General features: G+C 38.3%; 1 protein-coding gene across 2 annotated transcripts in view; it reads right to left on the bottom strand.

The window, feature by feature from the left end:
• Positions 1 to 4,395: 4,395 nt before the first annotated feature.
• The window catches only part of LOC109037115 (peroxidase), a 205,504-nt gene continuing 187,784 nt past the window's right edge, over positions 4,396 to 22,115 (bottom strand). For both annotated transcript variants that reach the window (XM_019051617.2, XM_072303071.1), the window contains exons 5-14: positions 21,881 to 22,057; positions 19,307 to 19,497; positions 17,806 to 18,001; positions 17,055 to 17,252; positions 15,562 to 15,721; positions 14,972 to 15,131; positions 14,405 to 14,575; positions 10,524 to 10,722; positions 9,119 to 9,224; positions 4,396 to 8,051 (exon numbers count right to left, since the gene is read on the bottom strand). In XM_019051617.2, coding sequence (XP_018907162.1) covers positions 7,940 to 8,051; positions 9,119 to 9,224; positions 10,524 to 10,722; positions 14,405 to 14,575; positions 14,972 to 15,131; positions 15,562 to 15,721; positions 17,055 to 17,252; positions 17,806 to 18,001; positions 19,307 to 19,497; positions 21,881 to 22,057 — 1,670 coding nt within the window. In that variant the 3' untranslated portion in view covers positions 4,396 to 7,939. The remainder of the gene's footprint in view (positions 8,052 to 9,118; positions 9,225 to 10,523; positions 10,723 to 14,404; positions 14,576 to 14,971; positions 15,132 to 15,561; positions 15,722 to 17,054; positions 17,253 to 17,805; positions 18,002 to 19,306; positions 19,498 to 21,880; positions 22,058 to 22,115) is intronic.

The following is a 22,115-nucleotide window of genomic DNA, read 5'->3' as shown; positions in this document are numbered from 1 at the left end:
GATTATGTTAAAAAAACGTGTCCTAGCTCCAAAAAATCTAACATTCAAAAGATTTTAGTGGTGAAACTAGCCATTTTCAGCACTTTTCGAAAACAGCGATTAACTATCGATTATCGATTAATCGATTATTTCGCTGTCGATTGATGTCTCTCTCCCTCTCTTGTTGTTACAGCTTTTATCCCAATTTTTGTGTCGTTGTTTAATCTCTTGACCGATTAGCTACATAGTTCGATTACCGATTATCGATCATTCGATTATTTAAATAATTGAGCATGCCAACGATAGATATACTGGACAAAGGGAAAATGAAGCAATCCTGTTGGTGGAAGCGCGCAGGTGGTTGCGATGGACAAAAAAGACAAGTAACGAACGGGAACTTACGTGGGACCTTATAGTTACTCCATCATTTTCCTCCTTAGTCTATAGCAGTCATCCGTTTCAACCAATGGGATCGCTTCATTTTCCCTACGTCTCGTTATCTATCGCTTTGTCTACCAATTTAAATAATCAGTCTGTAGGTAGAACTATCCAATTACCTTACGGTTCAGGTTTGAAAGCCGCCAATTCCAAGTTTTTGGTAATAGGTAAAGACAAACTTAAGCGGGCTGATTATTGAAATTGATAAACAAAGCTATAAACAAAGAGAAGACAACGGGAAAATGAGGCGTTTATATGAGTGGAAGCGGGTGGTTACAATGGACAAATGAAGTGAGTAATAGACTAATCAACAGCAATTCACGAGGGATCGTATAGTCAGTTCATCCTTTTCTCCCTTGGTCTACAACAATCACCCATTTCAACCAATGGGATCGCTGCGCTCTTTTTCCCTATGTCTTCTTTGTCTATCGTTTAGTCTATCGATTTCAATAATCAGCCCGCTGATCTGCGAAGTTACTAATTTATATTACCAATGCAACTTGTTCAGGTAGCTTTGTTACTCGCATAGATTCACGCATGCCCACCTATGCGTGTGGTAGAATTAGTGTCATTATGTACATCTCTGGAGACTTAAACGCCTGGGGTAAGAAAGTAAGCGACGATTTCAAAATTGTGATGATTACTTCAGACTAAAATTGATGACTTTAAGCCAAAAAATGTGTGGCAATTTTTGGAAATTGTTAAGAATTTACAGCTCATAGTGACGTTTCATTAAAATACTTCATGGAGAATGAAATATTTTTACTGTTTGACAGTCATTCGAAAGTTCAATTGTTTTCCGAGATTTTTGATGACGATTCCTTTTTAAGACAGATACCTACCAATTTTTGATAATTTTGAAGTTGCCAAGATAGCACTCCAAGGCCACTTCTGCCATCTTGGAGTTTTAAAATTCAAAACTTTGACTGAAAATTCGACCTCTACGTGAAAAACATCCACTGCCACCAAGTCTCACAAAAATAAATCGAACAGGCTCCGAGATAGCATTTTAGGCCGCATCCAGTATAATGGATTTTTAAATTATGAAAATTTGAGTTGGAATTCAAGGTTTCCGTCAAAAAATGCCACCTTGTACCGAGTTTCAAGAAACGTCCTGGGGTGTATTGACGGCGGCAATCGTGATCCTCTGCCATCAAGTCGAGGCGAAACTCTTGAAGGCGCTCTGAGCAACTATATCACCTCGGAAGTATTGCACAGTATCAGACGAATTTGAAGGCGCACTAACGTAGGCAACTTGACTGGTAGCGTTTATCGTACGATATGCGACTCCTGATCGATCAATTTTTTTGAAACTCAATACCACGTGGTATTTTTTGACGGAAAACCTGAATTTCAACTCAGATTTTCATTATTCAAAAATTCAAGATAGTGAATGTGGTCTAAGATGCTATCTCGGCACCTGTTTGATTCCTTTTTGTGAGCCTTGGCGGCAATGGATGTTTTTCACATAGAGGTCGAATTTTCATACAAAATTTTAAAATTTAAAAATCCCAGATGGCGTATGTGGTCTAGAATACTATCTTGGTGCCTTCGAAATTATCCGACTTAGCGATAGAGGTATCTATCCTTCTTAAGTTCAGTTTCAAATTGATGTATGTTCATGACGAGATTTTCCAAATTTTTTTGCATTATATTGTAGATTTGAGTTCCTTTTATTATTTAGTAACATTATTACTGCTTCTTAATTTTTAATTATTCTGCAACAATTATCTTTTTGCGTAATAAGATCCAGGTTTTAGCGCCCTTTAACTACGGCCTGAACGGACGAAACTGCAGGAGCGGCACAGGAAAGCCAAAAAACCAAGCGGGGACGCTGCCTCAATATTAAACCTCTATTGCCTTGTTAAGGCGCAAGGATTTGAACACTCCAGAACGCGTGAGGTATGACGTCTCATTTGAAGGCGCTTTGGAATCTTTTGTATTTACATGACGAGATATTCCAAATGTTTTTTGCATTATATCGTAGATTTGAGTTCCTTTTATTATTCAGTTATAATTTTCCGGCTTCTTAATTTTTAATTATTCTGCAAAAATTATCTTTTTGTTAAGTACAATCCCGGTTTTAGCGCCCTTAAACTACGGCCTGAACGGTCGCAACAGCAGTAGCGGGACAGGAAAACGAAAACACCAAGCGTGGATGCTGCTTCAATATTAAACTTCTATCGCCGTGCTAAGGCGCAGGGATACGACAATTTGAACTCTCCGGAACGCGTGAGGTATCACGCCTCAATTAAAGGCGCTTTCGAATCTTTTGTATTTATATGACGAGATTTTCCAAATTTTTTGGCATTATATTGCAGATTTGAGTTCCTTTTATTATTTACTTAAATTACTAATACTGCTCAATTTTTAATTATTCTGCAAAAACTATGCATTTGCGAAATACAACCTTGGCTTTAGCGCATTTAAAATGCGGCCTTAACGGTCGAAACTACAGTAGCGGCACAGGAAAACCGAAAAACAACGCGGGGACGCTACTTTAATACTAAGCATCGCCTTGGTAAGGCGCAGGGATACAACTATTTGAACCCTCCGGAACGCGTGAGGTATCACGCCTCATTTGAAGGCGTTTTCAAATCTTCTGTATTTACATGACGAGATTTTCCAAATTGTTTTGCATTATTTTGTAGATTTGAGTTCCTTTTATTATTTAATTAAATTACTCCTGGTGCTTAATTATTCTGCAACAATTATCTTTTTGCGAAATGCAATCTTGGCTTCAGCGCCCTTAAACTCCGGCCTTAACGGTCGAAACTAGAGTAGCGGCACAGGAAAACCGAAAAACAACGCGGGGACGCTACTTCAATAATAAGCTTCCATCGTCTTGCTAAGGCGCAAGGATACAACTATGTGAACTCTCTGGTAAGCGTGAGGTATGACGCCTCATTTGAAGGCGTTTTCGAATCTTCTGTATTTACATGACGAGACTTTCCAAATTGTTTTCCATTATAATGTAGAATTGAGTTCCTTTTATTATTTAGTTAAATTACTCCTATTGCTTAATTATTCTGCAACAATTATCTTTTTGCGAAATACAATCCTGGCTTTAGCGCCCTTCCTGCGTTTTTACTTAGCACGGTAAAACAATGACCAAATCATGATGCAGTCCGTAAAATGTTGACGTTCAGTCACCATGAAAACATGGAGTTGTGGAGATTAAGCTTGATTAGGCCTGTCTAGGAAATCTATTGAAAAGGCTCGATAAACAGGGTGTTCGTTGCGAACACCGTAATAATCGATTCTTTACCATACCTTCAAGTGGGGAAATATCGATAATCGATCATTCACATCACGCCACTGACTCACGGGCTGAATATGTCATCAAACGTATGCGTGTGTACAAAATTCGATCGTCACAAAACAGATAGATATTAATCTTCAGACGCATGAGTGCTCTTATTTACGGATTGTTTGGGGTCTGTGAATGAAAGTTTGCCTTAACTTCGAGCAACTATTTTAACCCTCCGGAGATCAGATTGCATACCTGACGAAATGAAGGAACTTTGGTATCGCGGTACGATGAAGGGTTGAATAAATCTCTTGACGGGATAAAAAGTAAAAGATGAAAGTATGATGGAGTGGGGTTGAAATGTTCCCTCGTTAATATAATATGAGGGGCTTGGCGGACAAGGCGCATAAGTGCAGTTTTCGCTATTTCGAGTAATACGTGTTTGAAGTTTCGAAATCACATGGATCTTTACGGCGGGAAAAAAGTTCAAACTGACTTTTCGATGCTTAAAAATTGGAATTTGGGAGCGAATTTTTCACAAAATGTGCATTGAGAATAGTTTTACTGGAAACCATTAATCTCTCAAGTTTTTCAAAAACTGCCTTTATGCGCCTTGTCATCCAAGCCCCTCAATTATATTCAATAAACTCATCCTTCTCTACCAGGGATTTCCCCTTTTCATTTTATGCGCGGGTTGGAAAAAAAAGAAAAACAGTAACGACACAATATAATGGATCAATGTGTATTTTTCAAGTTTTTTATAAAAAGAAAATTAAAAATGGTAACTTAATCTTTAAAGGCGCGAAAAGTGAGGGGTTTCGATTCCTCAACATCTTCGCTGGTAAATTAGGTACATCGGAGTATTTACACAACAATGAAGGTGTTGCCCCTTACATTTGGACTGCATTTTGCAATTTGGAGCTATAAATTCTGTCCCTTTTGAAAAAACACATATGTGCATAGGGACACTAATGGCACATACGTTGTTTTTAAACCGGGCTGGTATTTATAGTTCCTAATTGCAAAATGTAGTCCATTTTTTTCAGATGCTCGGCTTCCAACACGGGATTTATTAAACATTTGGCAATTGTTTAACTCCTAATGAACTAAATGCGCAATGGTATTCATCTACATGATAATGATGGATTTCAATGGAAAATATATACACGTGCGAATAATGAAATAATGATGAACAGGATAATAAGGTAATAATCAGCGGCGTGGCGTGAATTGCGATACATCGATTGTTATGTCATTCAAACCTATGGTAAAGAGTCGATTATTAAGGTGTTCGCTGCGAACACCCTGTTTATCGATCCTTTTCCATAGGTTCAAGTGGCATAACAATCGATGTATCGCAATTCACGCCACGCCACTGGTAGTAATCTTGCATGTAAACATGTTCTGCTGTTGCCGAAGTCACTCACAAAGAATAGTCCTCTATGAGGCTCCAAAACTTAAGTTTCTGAAGTTTAGATGAGGTCACGTATATACTTTGTGACTTCTGGATGGTTATCAGAAGGAGCTGAAGTTCCTGAACTGGAGTTAGTGTCTGAATAATGGATTACATTTTACCAGATGAATGGTTGATGATTTTTTTTTTAAATGATAGCAATTGAAGTCTTATAGTTAATAATAATCGAAATGTACAATTAAACCCTAATTTCTCTATAAGAAAGTAAGTAAAACATGTTATGTATTTATATTTATTATACATCCCTATGAAATACCTAACGCAGACGGTTCCTGAAAGTTAGCATTTAGGACGCAAAGCATTTTACCTCCGTATTTTTATGTGATCGATAGGTCACAATTATTCCCTTTGAAGCGTAGCCTGCACCGGGAATCAACAAGATAAATGTTTGAGGGCTCACTTTTTTGTATTGATCTAGACTTCAACTAAGGTAAATGAATTAGAGGCTCTTTGGAGATATTTCCGGGAACGTTAATTTCCAACCCAGTTATTATAATAATTTTAAGTATTCAGATAGAATTTGAATAGAACATCCAAATACAAGAGTAGATTGCACATATTGTGAGTTCTGAAGAAATTCTCTCAAACCTTTAAACGTAATATTAGATTTCAATCTGGATCAGGCTGTGATAAGAGGCGCTCAATGATCAAATCTTTCATCAGAAATTGTGCATTAGAAATTGGAAATTTTAAAACGCGCTGGGTTGTAAGAATGTGGCTGTCTGTGGCTCACACCTGTTGTAATTTTAACATATTGTGTGACTTGGTGGTTTAAAATTAAACAAATCAATTCATTACACGATTGTTACAGTTGTCAACACTATTCAGGAACCGTCTTGACACTTCATCCAATTTTAATTACCTGTTAAATGCTCTTACGACCTTCTTGAAGGGAGACTGGTGCTTTAATAAACTTTAAAATTCAAACCTAGAATATCATTTGCGACGAAATATTTTAGCGGTAGAATACCAGATTGGGTGGCATTCGAACTAATCTGCCACCCTTTGCGTTTCAAATCTGGAAATCTGTGTTTGTAATGCATCAAGGAACCTGAAAGTTTGGGGAGAAATTTTTTGGCATAGGTATCCTATAATTTTGATTACATTTTACGACGAGCAAATGTCCCAAGTCTAAATATTTTGAAGTAGAAACAACAAAATTTTTAAAACAAAATCATCTTTCTTTCTATACAGGAAATTCAGTGTTAAACTGAATAATTAACAATTGCTCTACCTTGCAGATACCTTGCAAACGTAGGGATTTCGCAAGTTAAATTAAATGACCTATCAACTGGCCAAGTTGTAGTATAAATAATAAATGGCCTAATTAATCTAACTAGAATGACACTTTTGCACCGAGCATCAATGAACATGACCTCAAAATAATTTGCATTTTTTCTTTTTTTTTTTAATTCGATCGATGCCCCTTTTCTATTTACACTTCCAAAATGGGTAACATGTCTTACACTCTAGATCCTAATTTGACTTAACACTTACCATTTGATCAAGGGAATTTTTAAGTTTTGAGCAATTAGGACGAAGTTGATCAACAACGTCTTTAGACAGTGCCTTGTTGCATCTGCAGATCAGGCTTTCGCATTTATGAAATTTTTTCTTAAGTATTTATGGTAACCTTCTAGCAATTTAAGTCTCAACATTTTTGATTTATAATTAGCAGAATAACCTCCATCTTACAAGATGGTTTCTATTCGTGGGTAACTTTAATGTGCACCGTTCGGGCATTCTGGTAACTTTGAAATGAGTAACATTGATATTACTGTTCATCTGTTCGGGAGTGTCCTTCCCAATCAGTAATTTTCCGATCTTTTTAAAGGCGTCTTTAATTGTCTGAGTTTCATATCGTACTTCTGCTTAGAGGATAACGCGAACTGCGGATCATATTCGCTGAAAATTCAGATGCTTTAACAAGGCATTTTGATAATGGCACCGCACCCCGGAGTAAACGCCGCAGGGTGAATTCAAAACTTCCCGCTGTACATTTTACGCCAAAATTCAGTTAATCACACGGCCTAAGAATAACATAAAAAAGAACAAAATATTCTTAGCACTACTTAGACAGTAAGTTTAAAAAATGACTGATGAAACTGGTTGATTCGATGAGATGAAAAGTCGCAATTTCTCCCTAAAATTAGACCACTAGAGCTCTCATTGGAGACTGATTCTAAAGGAAACACCATTGATACATTTTAGACCTACATCGTCACGTACATTGTAAAATAGTAATTTCTGATCATGATTTGCTAAGTTTTAATGGTCATCTAGAACTTTTTTTTCTTTAAATAGCACGCCCTTAATTGTTTCGATGCACTCTACTTTTAAGTTAGGTTGTAAGGTTGGGAATATTCAAGAGGATAGGACCCTGTGTGGTTATATGATACGACCAAATGTTTCGTAACAAGTAACCCTTCTTTTTAAAAATCAACAAAATTTCTCAACTGGATTGAAAAACATCTAAATTTTGGTCAATATTATTTCCTACCAAAGCCGAAATAAATATCATAGGAATCAAAAGTCTGACCGCCTTTGATGCAAATTCGTCTATTAAAAATTATCTGTCAGGCTTTTTAAATTTGATTTTTTTATGCAAAGTGACGATATAGCTCGAAAATATTGGAGCACTGGCTACGCATTTGTAATACTATCTGCGTCTTAGATATATTGTTCTATTGGTCAAAATTATGTAGCACACATTGTGAGAGAAACGAAATGAATATCTCCAAAGAGAGCTAAAAGTGGTCTTGAGTCTAAGGAGGTTATTAAATTAGTGAAAAAACATCCTATTTCTTTTTGTATTCGTTGCCGTATCCGTAAGGAGCGTGTTCGTCCTTCCAGTAGTTCAGATCCAGTGCGGGGATGTGGTTGTACTCGTTGCAAGCCAACAATGGATTCCTGTAATAAAAAAGTTCCTCAAATAAATTATATTGATTGAAAAAGAGAAAATACTTCGGACGGGTAGAAGTATAATATTTTTTTTAAACCTCAAACGCAGAGAAAATACTGAAATGAAGTAAAATTTTAGGAAATAAAATTTTAATTTTTATCATGGAATTACACTTTTTGCCATAAAACTGCAATTTTCTATCATGAAATTGCAATATTTTCACGTCATTCGGTCAACAAATACTGATTTTAAATAACCAAGAAAATGAGTTCCATGGATCATAAAGATATGCATTGAGCAAAACAAAGAAATGTTAGTTCAATTTTCAATTAGGTATTCGGCTGACTCAAATTTAATTGCAATACGTTTCAATAGAAACACTTCAATTCGGCAGCGAAAATTTTAGTATGTAATCTAAATTTGTTGCAATCACTGCTACTTGGGTGATGTTTCCACAAATTTTGCTCCGGTTACTTCAAGTCTAATTTACAAGTTTTCATATTATCAACAAAGTATGTTGTATCAGTTTCATATGTAGAATCAATTTTAATGGTCTATCACTGGAACGGTGATAGCTCGGAATACATCTAAATCGTCCTTTTTTGCTATTTATCAGAGTTACCTTCGAACAAATTTGCCATGAGATAAAAAATTCATATGCAGTAATGGGCATCAAAATTTATTTTTCTCGTAATCTGCAAATTTATCCCCTAATTCTTGGACCATGACAGGAATACGTAGATAATATTAATTAAACATAGTTTTTGATGAAGACTAAATCGGATTCGCTGAGTACATTTCAGAATCATATTTCAGTGGCTGAATCTCGTGCGTTAGGATAAATGAACACGTTCTGCCCGGGCGCTAAAATTTTTGGTTCAATATGAAATGAAAGTTGTCTTCTCTAATTTCCCTATCCAATTCTTTTTTGTCACTCAAATGTTCAACGTAGTGCTTTGAAATGACGTGTTCTGTCACTCTCCTAGGGTGGTTCAACGAAAAAAGTTCTTATTCCACTCTGCTTTAATTTCATTCAATTAATTTTCACCACGAAAGATTGGAAAAGGAAACTTACGATTGAGAAACTTTGATGAAACCTTTAGGCTGCATTGTGTGGATATTATCACTGTTGTCACACAATAATCTTGACAACGATGCTTTCCTGATTTCGTTCAGTTGTTCTGCAAAAGACAAAATCAGAATTAAGTACATATATATACTTAAAAATATTTTTGACTACAACGCTGTAAATTCTCCTCTTTTTCTTTTTGAAAATCTGCGGATCCCAAAGGATTCCATTCAACATCGTTATAGCTTTCCTCCCTAGCACAATCTCTCTCGCTAGAGAGCATCTGATTTACTTCGGCCGTGAACTTTTTAAAATACAGTGATCTGAAGAGAATTTGTGCACCTGTCCATGTGCTGTTATCTGGATGAGTATGGGCAATATTCGTCAAAACTATGAACGTAAATACGATGATCGTTTGGAAGTTTTTTTAAATTCATAAAAATGTATCTGCGTCATCAATGACAAATTTTAATTTTTTTTTTTTTTTTTTCAATTTAATTTTGGAAAAAATAATCTTTCACGCAAAAGACATTTTCTTCGGATGGTGAAAATGTACCCTTGTAGCAATGGACATCGTTAAAAAATTTAAATGAGCCTTAACAAAATGTTAACAAATTCATTCTCCATCCCAGGATTTGCAATCCTAGAATTGCAAGCTCGCGGTGTGCGCTGTTCGGAAATAGTGAACATCAAGGTAGGTTCGGCACCAAGAAAATACGACTTGAGCGCGCACCGTGGTATACGCGCAATGCATGAAGTATCCTGCAGACTTGTAAGGCGCTATACTATGCGTGGCGCGCACCGTGCTGTACGCGTAATGCACGCAGTATCCTGCAGACTTGTAAGGCGCTAGTCTGCAGTTTGCACTGTACGCGCCAGCCTCGCGCCGCCGGCCGCACTTAGTTTGATCTGGTTATTCAAACTTGCGGCATCAGCGGTTTTCAAATTATCATATTGAAGTCTGTGTAGAGCTTGTCGGAATTATTGTCATTTCAAATATAAGACATTACATAAAACCCAACTAATTTTCCTCTCTTTATTTAGAAATTTTTATAAATAATTTTAAATAAAAGCATGCAAGTGAAGCGACTTTTACGTGTGACTCTCTCGTTGCTGAACAATGCAGGTAATCATTTGGACTGCATTTTGCTATTCGGAACTATACTTTCTTGCTTATCTGTGAAAACTCTCGTGTGCATAAGGAAACTAACGGTACATACGTTGTTCCTAAACGAAGTCAGAAATTGTGGTTCCTATTGCATATGGAGTTCATTCTATAAATGAACCCTTTCAAAGCGTAGGGTATGGATTCGACGAAGCGGAGAGTATGTATACGTACCAAACGTGTATAGATACCAAATATATTTTTTTCATATTTTCTGATTAGATATAGAGCTCTTATTATACGCACCTGGGGTGAAGGTGTTTGGTGAGTGAGGCTGTTCGTAGAAGAATCTATCTGAGACTCTCGTCCTGTAGAATTGTTCCAGGGACAGGCACAAGAAGGTCGGGCCGAGAAGTGTGTTTTCAATGTGTCTCTCCAGAGATCCTCCCACACTTAGGTCGACATCATCTACGCTAGCGTACAGGGATTCCAATTTCTCGATCCTCTGCAAAAGAGAGGAAGTGAAGTTGAAAGGAGATATAGAGGAATACAAATTAAGGCGGAACTTCAACACTGCAGATGACGATTCAATAACCGACAAATCAATCAGTGGCGTGGCGTGAATGATCGATTATCGATATCTCGCCATTTAAAGCTATGGTACAGAATCGATTACTAGGGTGACCTTGATAATCGATCTTTTTTCATAGGTTTGAATGACGTAACAATCGATAAATCGCAATTCACGCCACGCCACTGCAATCAATGGGCCAATAGACAAGGTCTGAGGCAGAAAGTAACGTCACATGTTTTCTGCCTTGGTAAGGCAAAAACGCCGTATGAACATTCAAAAATTGCGAAATTTCCCTCGATGAAGTGTTTATGTTTGAGGAGTTAATTCCCTCCTCATTTATTTGTTTGAGGCAAGCTATGGATATTATTCCGTGAAATTTTAAGGAGCTTCAGGCAACACTGTGAACATGATTATCTAAAAAATTAGGGGAAAATGTTTACAAATTTTACCAAAAATTCGTGATTAGAAAGTAACGTCACATGTTTTTTGCCGTGGTAAGGCAAAAACGCCGTATGAACATTCAAAAATTGCGAAATTTCCCTCGATGAAGTGTTTATGTTTGAGGAGTTAATTCCCTCCTCATTTATTTGTTTGAGGTAAGCTATGTATATTATTCCGTGAAATTTTAAGGAGCTTTAGGCGACATTGCGAACACGATTATCTGAAAAATTAGGGGATCATTGTTTAAAAATTTTACCAAAAATTCGTGGTTTACCAATAGGAATTTAGCAACGCCTGAAGGCTCATAAGTTGTTTTTCCTCAGCACGGTAGTTTTCTCTTCAAAATCTTACACGGAAAACAATTCACTGAACGGGAAGTTTTGAAATCAACTCCTCAACGAGAAATTAACAAGTGGTTTAGATATAGATCAAATGGAAGTTTGTTTATACAGATGACGTCATTCGTATTTTTACCATTTAACCGATGTTAATAGAAAACAAATATATTATGTTCAGGAGTCGATTTTCAGACTTCCCGTGGTGTGGTTTATTATCCTTGTGAAATCTTAAGGAGAAAACACATGGCGTTGTGCTTTGATTCATCCTTTGTTTAGATGCTCATTCATAATTTCTGAATTTTAGGACAGATGGACGTATTTCTGTTCGTTGTCTTACTGGCTCTATGTGCATTATGACGTGAGCCCTATTATGCATACATTCTTATGGGTCTCAGGGCTCATGTCTCAATGCACATAGTTCCATTTGGTAGAAATACGTCCAAATAAGAGTTGCCGAGCATTCATTTTGTACGTCACGAGTGTCACATTATTTTTGTGCGTCTGCGGGCCGATATTTGAACTTGACAGAAAAAGCTATAAACAAAGAAGACAAAAGAGATATGGAGGGATCCCATTGGTAGAATCCGGTGATTGCAATGGACAAAGGAGGTAGATAATAGACTAAGTAACGGCAACTCACGAGGGACTCCATAGTTATTCCATAATTTTCTCCCTGAGCCCATAGAAACCACCCATTTCAACCAATAGGATAGCTCCATACTCCCTCTGACTTCTTTGTCTATCGCCTTGTCTATCAATTTCAGTAATCGGCCCACAACAGGCCGGTATCATTACATAAAATTTGACCGAGGAACATCTTAAAATACCTTTGAAAGTGTGCCACGAGTTAAAATCGCAAATAGCTTTGCTTTCCAATTATCTTCAAATGGTCGATTGTTCGGTTTCCAATCGATAGATTGATGATATGGATTACATCTTGCAATAAGGAACTACTATTTCTGGCCCATTTTAGAAACAACATACATGCCATTGGTTACCCTATTCAGATGTATGTTTGTGTGGGAGAGCTAGACATAGTGGACCACTATTAGTGGCTCCTTATTGCAAAATATAATCCATAATATCATCAGTTCCTTTCCTCTAAAAAAACAGAAGACAAAGAGGCGTATAAAAAAGCTCAGACGCAGGTACGAAGGCTCATAACCAAGAAAAAGAACGAATCTTGGGAGAGGAGCTGTAACAAAATAGACACGTACATAGAGGAAGGAAAAGCACTGAGAGCTGGAAGTTGCTGAAAGGGCTGCGAAGGGACATGAAGCGTGACTTAATATCTCCGATATCCATTGATAAACTGGAGGGGTATTTTAAAAATTTACTGACAGAAAGGCGACCTGAATTTCAAGATGGAGGCGTAAGCTTGGAGTATACTAACGATAATCATAACTTGGAGATCCATATGGAGGACGTGGTAAAGGCCGTACGAGAGCTGAAGAACGATAAAGCTCCAGGTCCGGGAAATATCCCTGCTGAGTTGATCAAGTGTGGAACCTGCAAGCTGTTTCACAACGGTTGAGATACCTGATGCAAGATTGCTTGGACGGTGGAAAGGTACCGACAGAATGGAAAGAGTCTTGGGTGTCACCTATATACAAGAAGAAGGGTAGAAAAGATGAGTGTGATAACTATAGAGGACTGTCGGTTGCAGGTACCCTGAGCAAAGTGTATGGAAAAATCTTGAAAGCAAAAATTGAAGAGGAGTGGAAAGAACATGAAGCGGAAGAGCAAGCAGGTTTCAGAGCCGGTCGGTCAACGATTGATCACTTATTTACCATCATCCACGTCATAGAGAAAAAGAAGGGAGTTGGCCAGGAATTACATCTAGTGTTTGTGGATCTCCAGAAAGCTTACGATAGTGTGCCATTGATGAAACTTTGGGAAGCCTTGAACAAAAGGGGTTTTAGTGGGGGACTAATTAGTGCTATTAAGGAATTTTATGGTGGGGCTTTCTCTAGGGTTAAATCGCATGGGGAGTTATCGTTGGGGTTTTTAATTACTAAAGGACTGAAACAAGGGTGTTGTTTGTCGCCAACCTTATTTAAAGTGTACCTGGAAGAAGTTTTAAAGGAATGGAAAAGATGCTGTTCGGGAATGGGCGTCCCGCTACGTGAAGATGGCACCCTTTATACTCTGTGCTTTGCTGATGATCAGGTGGTAATAGCTCAGGACGAAGAAGATGCGAATTACATGACGCGGAAGCTAGTGGAAGTATACCGAAAGTGGGGAATGGAAGTAAATGTGGTTAAGACGGAGAAGTTGGTTATCGGTGGTGATCAGCAAAGCATTGAACTGGAGGATGGCCGGAAGATCCTGGACTGTGAAGAGTATAAATATCTCGGAGTTCGGTTAACTAAGGACGGAAATTTGGATCGGGCCATTAAAGATCGGAATGTGCAAGGCAGGAAAGCTATCGCGATGCTAAATGGGGTTCTCTGGGACCAGAGTATCTCCAAGGAGACCAAAAGGAAAATTTACAACGTCATCGTGAAGAGTATCGTAACTTACGGGAGTGAGGTCTGGCAACTTAAGAAAAGAACTGAAGACATGCTTAGGGCAACCGAGATGGACTTTTGGCGAAGGTCTGCTGGGATATCGAGAAGAGAGCGTATCCGCAATGAAAGGGTACGCGAGATAATGGGTGTGGAAAAGGACATCGTGCACGATATCAGGTCCAAGCAGTTGGTCTGGTATGGACATGTGCGAAGGATGGCAGATGATCGGTTGCCCAAGCAGGTCTTCGATTGGGTTCCTCCCGGAAGGCTTCTATAATCGTCCATCCCTAGAAAAAAACCACAGTGGATGTGATGTGATCTTACCTCGGGGGTGATGTAATCGGCAAAGTCCTGGAATTTGTAAGCTCTTGGGAGGCCGCAGAACTCTCTGACGTCATTGTAGCTGGCCAAACCGTGGTCTCTGCCTCTCTGGATGTCGATGGCTCTCAAATCCCGACCGAAAGGCTTTCCATTCCTGAACAAGTAGTTAGTGATCTGAAACAGGAAATCGAATGCATCCGTCATGCCTCGTCAAATATAAAATTGCATCATTTTTGTCGGAAATTACGAAATTTTGAAGAATAATCCCCTTCAAATTAAAATTTTTGATGAAGAAAAAAACATGTTTACAGAAAATTTGTTTTTTGTGTGTCAAGTGAACAAGTAGTTAGTGATCTGAGACAGGAAAAGCAAATGCATCCGTCAGCCTCGTCAAAATAAAATTGCATCATTTTTGACGTAAATTACGAAATTTTGAAGAAAAATCCCCTTCAAATTAAAATTTTTGATGAAAAAAAAAACATATATACGGAAAATTTGTTTTTTTTGTGTGTCACTAAGGCAAAACTCTCCCTGACCCCGCCAATATGAATGTGAGATGTAATGACTCACCTCAGCAGTGAAGAAGGGATCGATTTCCTCTTGGCTCTGAGTGGAGAGACCTCGGGTTAGGGAGTCCATGTTGTCTCCATCTTCGATGATTTCTGGTCGGTTGAAGGTATCGGATAACCTCACCGTTACTTCTGGTCTTTGCCGGTATTCGCTGAACAAGCTGAAACGAAAAATGTCAAATTTAATACAGAAATGGAGTGTAAGTCAATGCGGATCTACATGGGGGCTAGAATTAGAAATAAACCTGTTTCGTTTAGATCCATATAAATGACTTGTCATGTATTTCCCCTCCAAACACCGATAGAAGTTTTCTATGAGACTATCTCCTAGAAAGACTATTCTCCAAAGCACAAAGAGAGAAATTCTGTCTGGACCTTTGAGGATTCTCTTTATGGATTTAAACATGATGGATCGTATACTGTTTCTCGCATACTTTTACTTAGAACAATGTATTCGCATCCTCATCAATTGCAACTATTCTATATTATTTAAAGTATTAGGCTTGCCAAAAGTAGCAAGTACTTTAAAGTAGTAAGGCTTCTGGACGAGTCTTCCGGAGACATTTTCGGAATGAGAGCTGAGTGACTTACTGGAAGTATCCTTGGATGGAGGAGTGGAGGTATCTGAATCCGGCTGTGGCGTGTTCATTGATGGTGTTGGGTTCGACATGGTCGTTGTAGTCGTTGACATAGTCCTTGTGGGCTGGGGCAGGGTCTTGGATCAAACCGAATTTCACCATGTTGTCGGTACCTGATTACATGAAAATTTAAAGCTTTCGGTCAGGCACTAAGCAGTAATTAAATACCCACGAGAAACCCGATAGTGAGTCCATCATTTAACCCCTTAGTCTACAAGAAACACCCATTTCAACCAATAGGATCGCTCTATATTCCTTATGTCTTCTTTGTCTATAGCTTTGTCCATAACTTTCAATAATCGCCTCGCAGGGACATAAACAAAAAAAAATCTTTAGTGCAACTCCCCAAGTAGCATAGATTGCAATAAGTAGGGTGATCCAGAGTTAAACGGCCAGACTGCAGAGGCGTGTTCTAAGGGTCAAAATAAGACTTTTTTGTTGTTAAATGTTTTTTCCAAAAGTGCCCCCAGTCGGAGCTGCAGCTCCCCAAAATTTCGGAAATTAAATCGTTTTTCCTGAATTTTGGCAACGGTTGTGGACCAAATCTCATGAATATTTGTACTCCCCTGTACTTTTATGCTGTAAATTTATAAATGATCTAAAAAAAATCGAAATCTCAATCTAAAGAAGGAGTTTGGGGGTGTTTCGGCTCCTGCATTCTGGCCGTTTAACCCTGGATCACTCTGTATTATTAGACTGCATTCTAGCAGTTCTAGCATGTATCTGCACAGAAAAACTAACGGCACATACGTTGTCTCTAAAATTAAGCAGAAACAGTGGTTCTTTCATGCATAATGTTACTTATTCCATTGAGTTATTGGTACCAGAATATAGAGAAGCGTGCTTTACTCGGACGTATTTCTGTTAAACGGAACTAAGCGCCGTAGAATGAGCTATTTCGAGTTTAGGATCTCGGTAGCTCGCGTTCCGCAACACCGCCAATCCAAGCCCCTTCTCCCTTCCTCCCCCGACGGCGCTTAGTTCCGTTTGATAGAAATACGTCAATTTTGGAGACTTTAACGCTACACCAGAAAAGCTTACTAAATTTATTACCTAAAAATGACCAATATTTGTAGTTTTTTTTCGTCAAATATATTACAATTTATTTTGTGTTGATCACCAATAAAAAATAATTTTAGAATATAACGAATTTTTATTCCAATTTTTCTTTAAAATTTAAATATGCACTTTACATGAATTTTACTTTGAACAAATAAGTGCTCCCTTTTTTCTACATTTTTAGTCTCGACTCGGTAGTCAATGCTACTAGAGCGGGATTTTTCAAAACTTAACGAGTCTATCGTGCGTTCTAATCACCAATCTCTGTGTCTAATTCTAATTAATTACTGTTCATTTACAGGACCCGCCTACACAACGGGTTTTTGAAAGAGGAGCATCTCTTATAGGTCGAGTAAAAATATCGGGAAAGGAGATAGTTGTCCTTACCAAGGATGATAGGCAACCATTCGTAGTAGTTGATGTGTTGATATTCGGCGATGACGATTCTTCTAGCTTCCTGGTAGAGGGTTTCGTCGTCCCAGTGGGGGTTGATGTGTGCCAAAACGGTGGCGACTCTGTTGTGTTCTCGGAGGAAGATGATTTGCAGGACGGTCAACTGTGGGTTTTGGTTGGCACGGGTGTCACCTGCAGGGCAAAATCATATGATTAGCAACTAGAGACGCTGCACAGTAGAGGTTGATCAATTTATGATACATTTATGTGGATTGACCATCCTCACTAGAAATAGTGCTGTAATGATATTGTAATGGTTGCTTTGGTAAAATGACATGAAAATAAAGTGTGCCAAATGTGTGTGTAAATTTCGCAAATTCGATTTATTTTCATCCACGTGTGTATCAAATCTATTCAAATAGCTCAGGAAAATCCGACATGATCCGATAGTCGCTGAGAATCGTTGCTGAATTTTGCGCGACACGTGAAAAATTCAGGCATCGGGCCGATGGCTTCCACATTCAAGCGTGTGATTGTGTCATACGAGGCAAATTCTCCTAAGCGATGTCTCGGTTGATATTTAACGGAGAAAGATGCTGTTTGGACACATCTTATTATTTTTAGCTTATCTGTAAGAATCAAGCATCAAAACACGTTTCTGTGACTGGCGCAACTGATCCATTCTGTCCAGATCATCGCCTTTAAGAGTGGAAGGAGACAAGACAGCAGAGATAAATCGACTTACCAAACTCGTAGCAAGGTTCCTCCTCTCTCTGGGTGTCGCAGGTGGCGCTCTTGTTCTGGGCCGCTGGAGGCCATGGGCGTCCGTACCTGAATTCCGTCAACAAGCGACCGCCAACGAATTCACGCAGTCTGCGGGCCATCTCATCGGTTGAGCCGTAGACGAAAGAGGCGTCCATCCAGTGAGTCACAACAACCAACTGTGCGAAAAAAAAAAAAAAAAAAATTGTAGTCACGAAATGTGCAATTTAGTTTAGAATAACGAATACTTAAAACGGATAATTTGACTTAACACTGAAAAAAAAGTTACGGACTTTATAGACATACCTTCTGTTCCGGGCTCATAGGTTGAAAGTTCCGGGTGCTAGAACCGTAGCATTTACTGCTCCGGGTGCTGCGTCCGGAGCTTTTGGCGTCTGACCCCGGAACACGGACGGTATGTGTATGTAACCCGTAGCTACGGCTTCCATGGCCGGAGTTTCTTTTTTCGGTGTATTTTTAACACTTCTATTTGACAAACGTAGGTTGCCCTCAGATGAAAGAACTGTTGGTAACACACTGTGCTCACATAATCTACTTTTAAGTAAGAAACCGTGTGTTTTTCGCCTTTATTCAACAACACGTGCAAAAACAGATTCTGCGCGTCAAACTGGTCACAGGTCACATCCACAGGGATGCGTTCCATGTACCCCATGTTATTCAAAGCCTTTGAGTCTGAATTCAAGAGTGGGTAAAATTTAAGAAGCATTATTGGAGAGGGAGACAGAAAAAGAATGATTTCGTATTTCATGAAGTACGGAAGCAAATCTCAGGAAAATTCAGTTGTGCATAATTTGGATTGATCCGCTTGACTCCAGCTCAGAGGATATCCCTCAAAAGGTTTTTATTTTTATTTCCTTCTTCCACAAGGGAGAAGCACATTGTGTTGGACATCAGAACATGGTATACTGCAGAAAAACACTTAAATTTCTTTGGCATTTTGAACTTTAAAACAAGAAGTTCCGAGAAAGAACCAAATACTATAATTGAAGAAAGTAAGGATTTCCTCAATATTGTGCTTGGAATCAACCACTGGTATTTCTTTTCGCAATGATACGTAGAGCTTGGAGCAACTGAGTTTCAAGTTGACACTCATTGAACCAAAGTCAACAATAATACGTCAAGTCACATCACGAATCGACCCATAATAGGAAGTTTGAAGTTCATTCTTGCTTCAGACTCAATTTTAAGGATGAAGTTAACGACTATTTTCAGGTTCAAAATATTTTTTCTTGACTTTGAATCATTGACAGGATAAAACTTACAACTGGTTAAACCTACCAAACCTACCACCCTATTTTTCCCAAAATTCAACATGGTGCGTTCTTGATAAACTCAGTCCAAAATAATCAACCATTTCCTATTTTTCGTGGTATTTATTTTGAAAATATAGACGCTTTGGTGCGTTTTCTTTGTCAGCACCTTTTGGTTGTGCTTCTGTATTGACTCTAATACACAAGCTTCACCTGTTCTGCGGGAGTGTGGCCAGCATTGCAGCCGGTGTCGATATCAGTGGTACTCCTGACGAAGTTCATGCAGTCTCTGTTGAAACGTCCGAACAGAGGGTCGTTGTCGGGGATCTTGATCGGGAAGCAAGTGGGACCCTGGTACTCGGCTAAGTGACCGTCCTCGCTACAACAGTGAGTTGAGTGAGCCTCTGCAGAAAATAAGAAAAGCACAAAGTGAGAGGGTGTTATATTTTAAGAATTAAGTACATAAAAAAACACTTTATTTTATTATTTAAATTTATTTCTCTGAACTTACGAAGAAAAATCAAAAGAGAAAAAGAAACAATGATGTCTCTTTTTACCCTCGATGCCGAATGCAAGAAATATAATCTGTGACAATAGTCACATATTAACGCCAGAGCCTCCACTATTTGGATCGCGTTAAGCAGAAAGGAAGCAAGCCACATCAGGTACTGCCAAATTTAATTTGGCGTATTCAATTTTTTATCTGAAAACTATTGTGTAGATTTTCGTGCAAATTTCAATGAATTTTCTGCATAGTACGAAGCAAATGCCTTAACATTTTTAAAGGAAACCACACCGAAGTTCTCTTGTAAAAAATTTAAATTGCCCGGTTAAGTTGGGCAATATCTAATCTGTGTCCCTCTCTGCTTAACGCTGTCCAAATTTTTCAATCTCACAAGATGAATATTATTTTGGACCGGTACTAACTCAGTTACCACACCGAACTCCAGACTCATTTGTTTCAGTATAGTGAATTCTACATCGGACCTTTTTATCTTTTTACTTTTGTGGTAACATTAAAGGTTGTTCCTCAAATCCACACTGAAAAAAAAAAAAAAAAAAAAAAAAAAAAAAAAAAAAAAAAAAAAAAAAAAACACATTGGATCTATAGTCTAGACTCTTGAAAACATTGACAAGAAAAAGGACTCTTGATTAAATCAGATTTAAGCTTGAATCAAAAGGAAATCCGCTCAAATTAAGAGGCTTGGCTCTTGATATAAGCTTAAATCTGATTGAATCAAGAGTATTTTTTCTTGTCGATGTTTTTCAGAGTCTAGACTCTACGTCCAATATGTTTTTTTTTTCCAATGCTTGCCATTGCTCCTAAAAAATGCTGCATTGCTACTAAGACCGTAACTACAAAAGTAAAATTGTAATTACGACCAGAAAATTAGGTAGGAAATTCAATATGAGTATTTCGAAAGCGCAACGATTCGCCTTTCGTGATGATCTTTCGCGTCAAAAACCGGCGGAATCATCGGATCCATCCTCATTTCGCAAGACGGAATCCGAGCGTCCGGAAGTAGTCCGAAATAAATCACAATCGAGGTATGGAAATCAGAGGCCGGGAACGAAAACTCATTCAACTCGGAGCCGGTAATCGTTTTATAATGGGAGCGAAGTCGTAATAAACCAGGGTAATGCGGAGAGAGCCGTAGGACGTTGCTCTTTTGTCGAGCTTTTCTGCCGCATACATATGAATGCGACGTGCCTGGCCGTAAAACAACAATAGGCAATAAATCATGTTAAAAACGCGCCCGGAGCATTGTGCGTGCTCTTTAATACGAGGCTCTAGCTTCGATGATTTAATTACGGCCGGAGATAACTATTCGTACTCCGGTGTTGGTGAAATGGCCGACACGCGTATTTGAAGGCGTTTTTAATTTGTGGCGTTCGTGATTTCGAGTCTATGGGACGCTCCGTGCAGTGGCGAGCTTTTGAGATGCGATGTTGAACCTGAAGGAGTTAACGCAAACCATCCTGATTTTGAGCACTATACCAACGATTACAAAAAGTTAACCGGCATAAATAAAATTCAAATTGAAAATTCGAGGATTCAAGTACTCGCTATTTTGTTGAAATGAACTTCAGAGGTGTTAAAAAAAGATAAGAGGAATATTTTGGTATAAAAAGGGCTATTACTAAGGAACAGTCAGTAGAACTCTAAAATACCCCTCGTTAAGACAGTATTTGACCATTAAATTTGAATTTTAGCCATTTGTGAGATGTCTATTTTAATTTATTTTTTTCTAGTAGAAAAATGGATTACACTGCATAAATTATGATGATTTGTTCGATGTTTCACGAACTTTTTTTCGCTGCAAAGCTTTTTTTTTTAAAAAAAAGTATACATTCTCTCAAAGATGAGAAAAATTCTGTCAGTTGTAATTTTTGAGACTTCTCAAAACTGGAAGTCAGCCTACAAAAAGAGAGGGGGTTGAAATCGATCAGCATGGTCACTTACGAAGGATTTGCTCTATCAAGAGAAAAAGGAGAATCTTTAGTTTCTTAAACGACTGAATCTCAATCACTTTTTTGAGGGCCCATTTTTTGAGGATTAATACACCTATAAAGCAAACCAGCTTTTTTACGAATTGATGAATTAGTATATAGCTATTTTCTTATGTGAGCCGATGTAATGAGTCATTCTTCACGCGAAATCCTAATTAATCAGTGATGTGTGCAAACTACAAGAAAATCTAGCGGAAACTTGCTCCAATACACGAACGAAAGGAGAACGTCGTTATCCCTATTTGATCTCTAAAAAGTTGAACTTATCGCACGTACTTCCTTGACGAGTTCCCATGGACATAGACATATCGTGAGTGATGATTTGACCCCAGGTCATCGTGATAAGGGTCCAGACAGGGTCGTTGATCGGAAGATCTTGGAAGAGGACGATGGAAACCAAACGAGGGCTGGGCAGTTCGGTTCCGGTGACGGATACTGGAGGAGAGTGAATTCCTGAAGACAGAATAAAATATAGAAATAAGTTAAATAAGAAATCAATCGCGTGCAAAAA

The sequence above is a fragment of the Bemisia tabaci genome, chromosome 8 (assembly GCF_918797505.1).
Source record: "Bemisia tabaci chromosome 8, PGI_BMITA_v3".
Classification (NCBI taxonomy): Eukaryota; Metazoa; Arthropoda; class Insecta; order Hemiptera; family Aleyrodidae; genus Bemisia; species Bemisia tabaci.
This window is presented reverse-complemented; position numbering and strand designations above follow the sequence as displayed.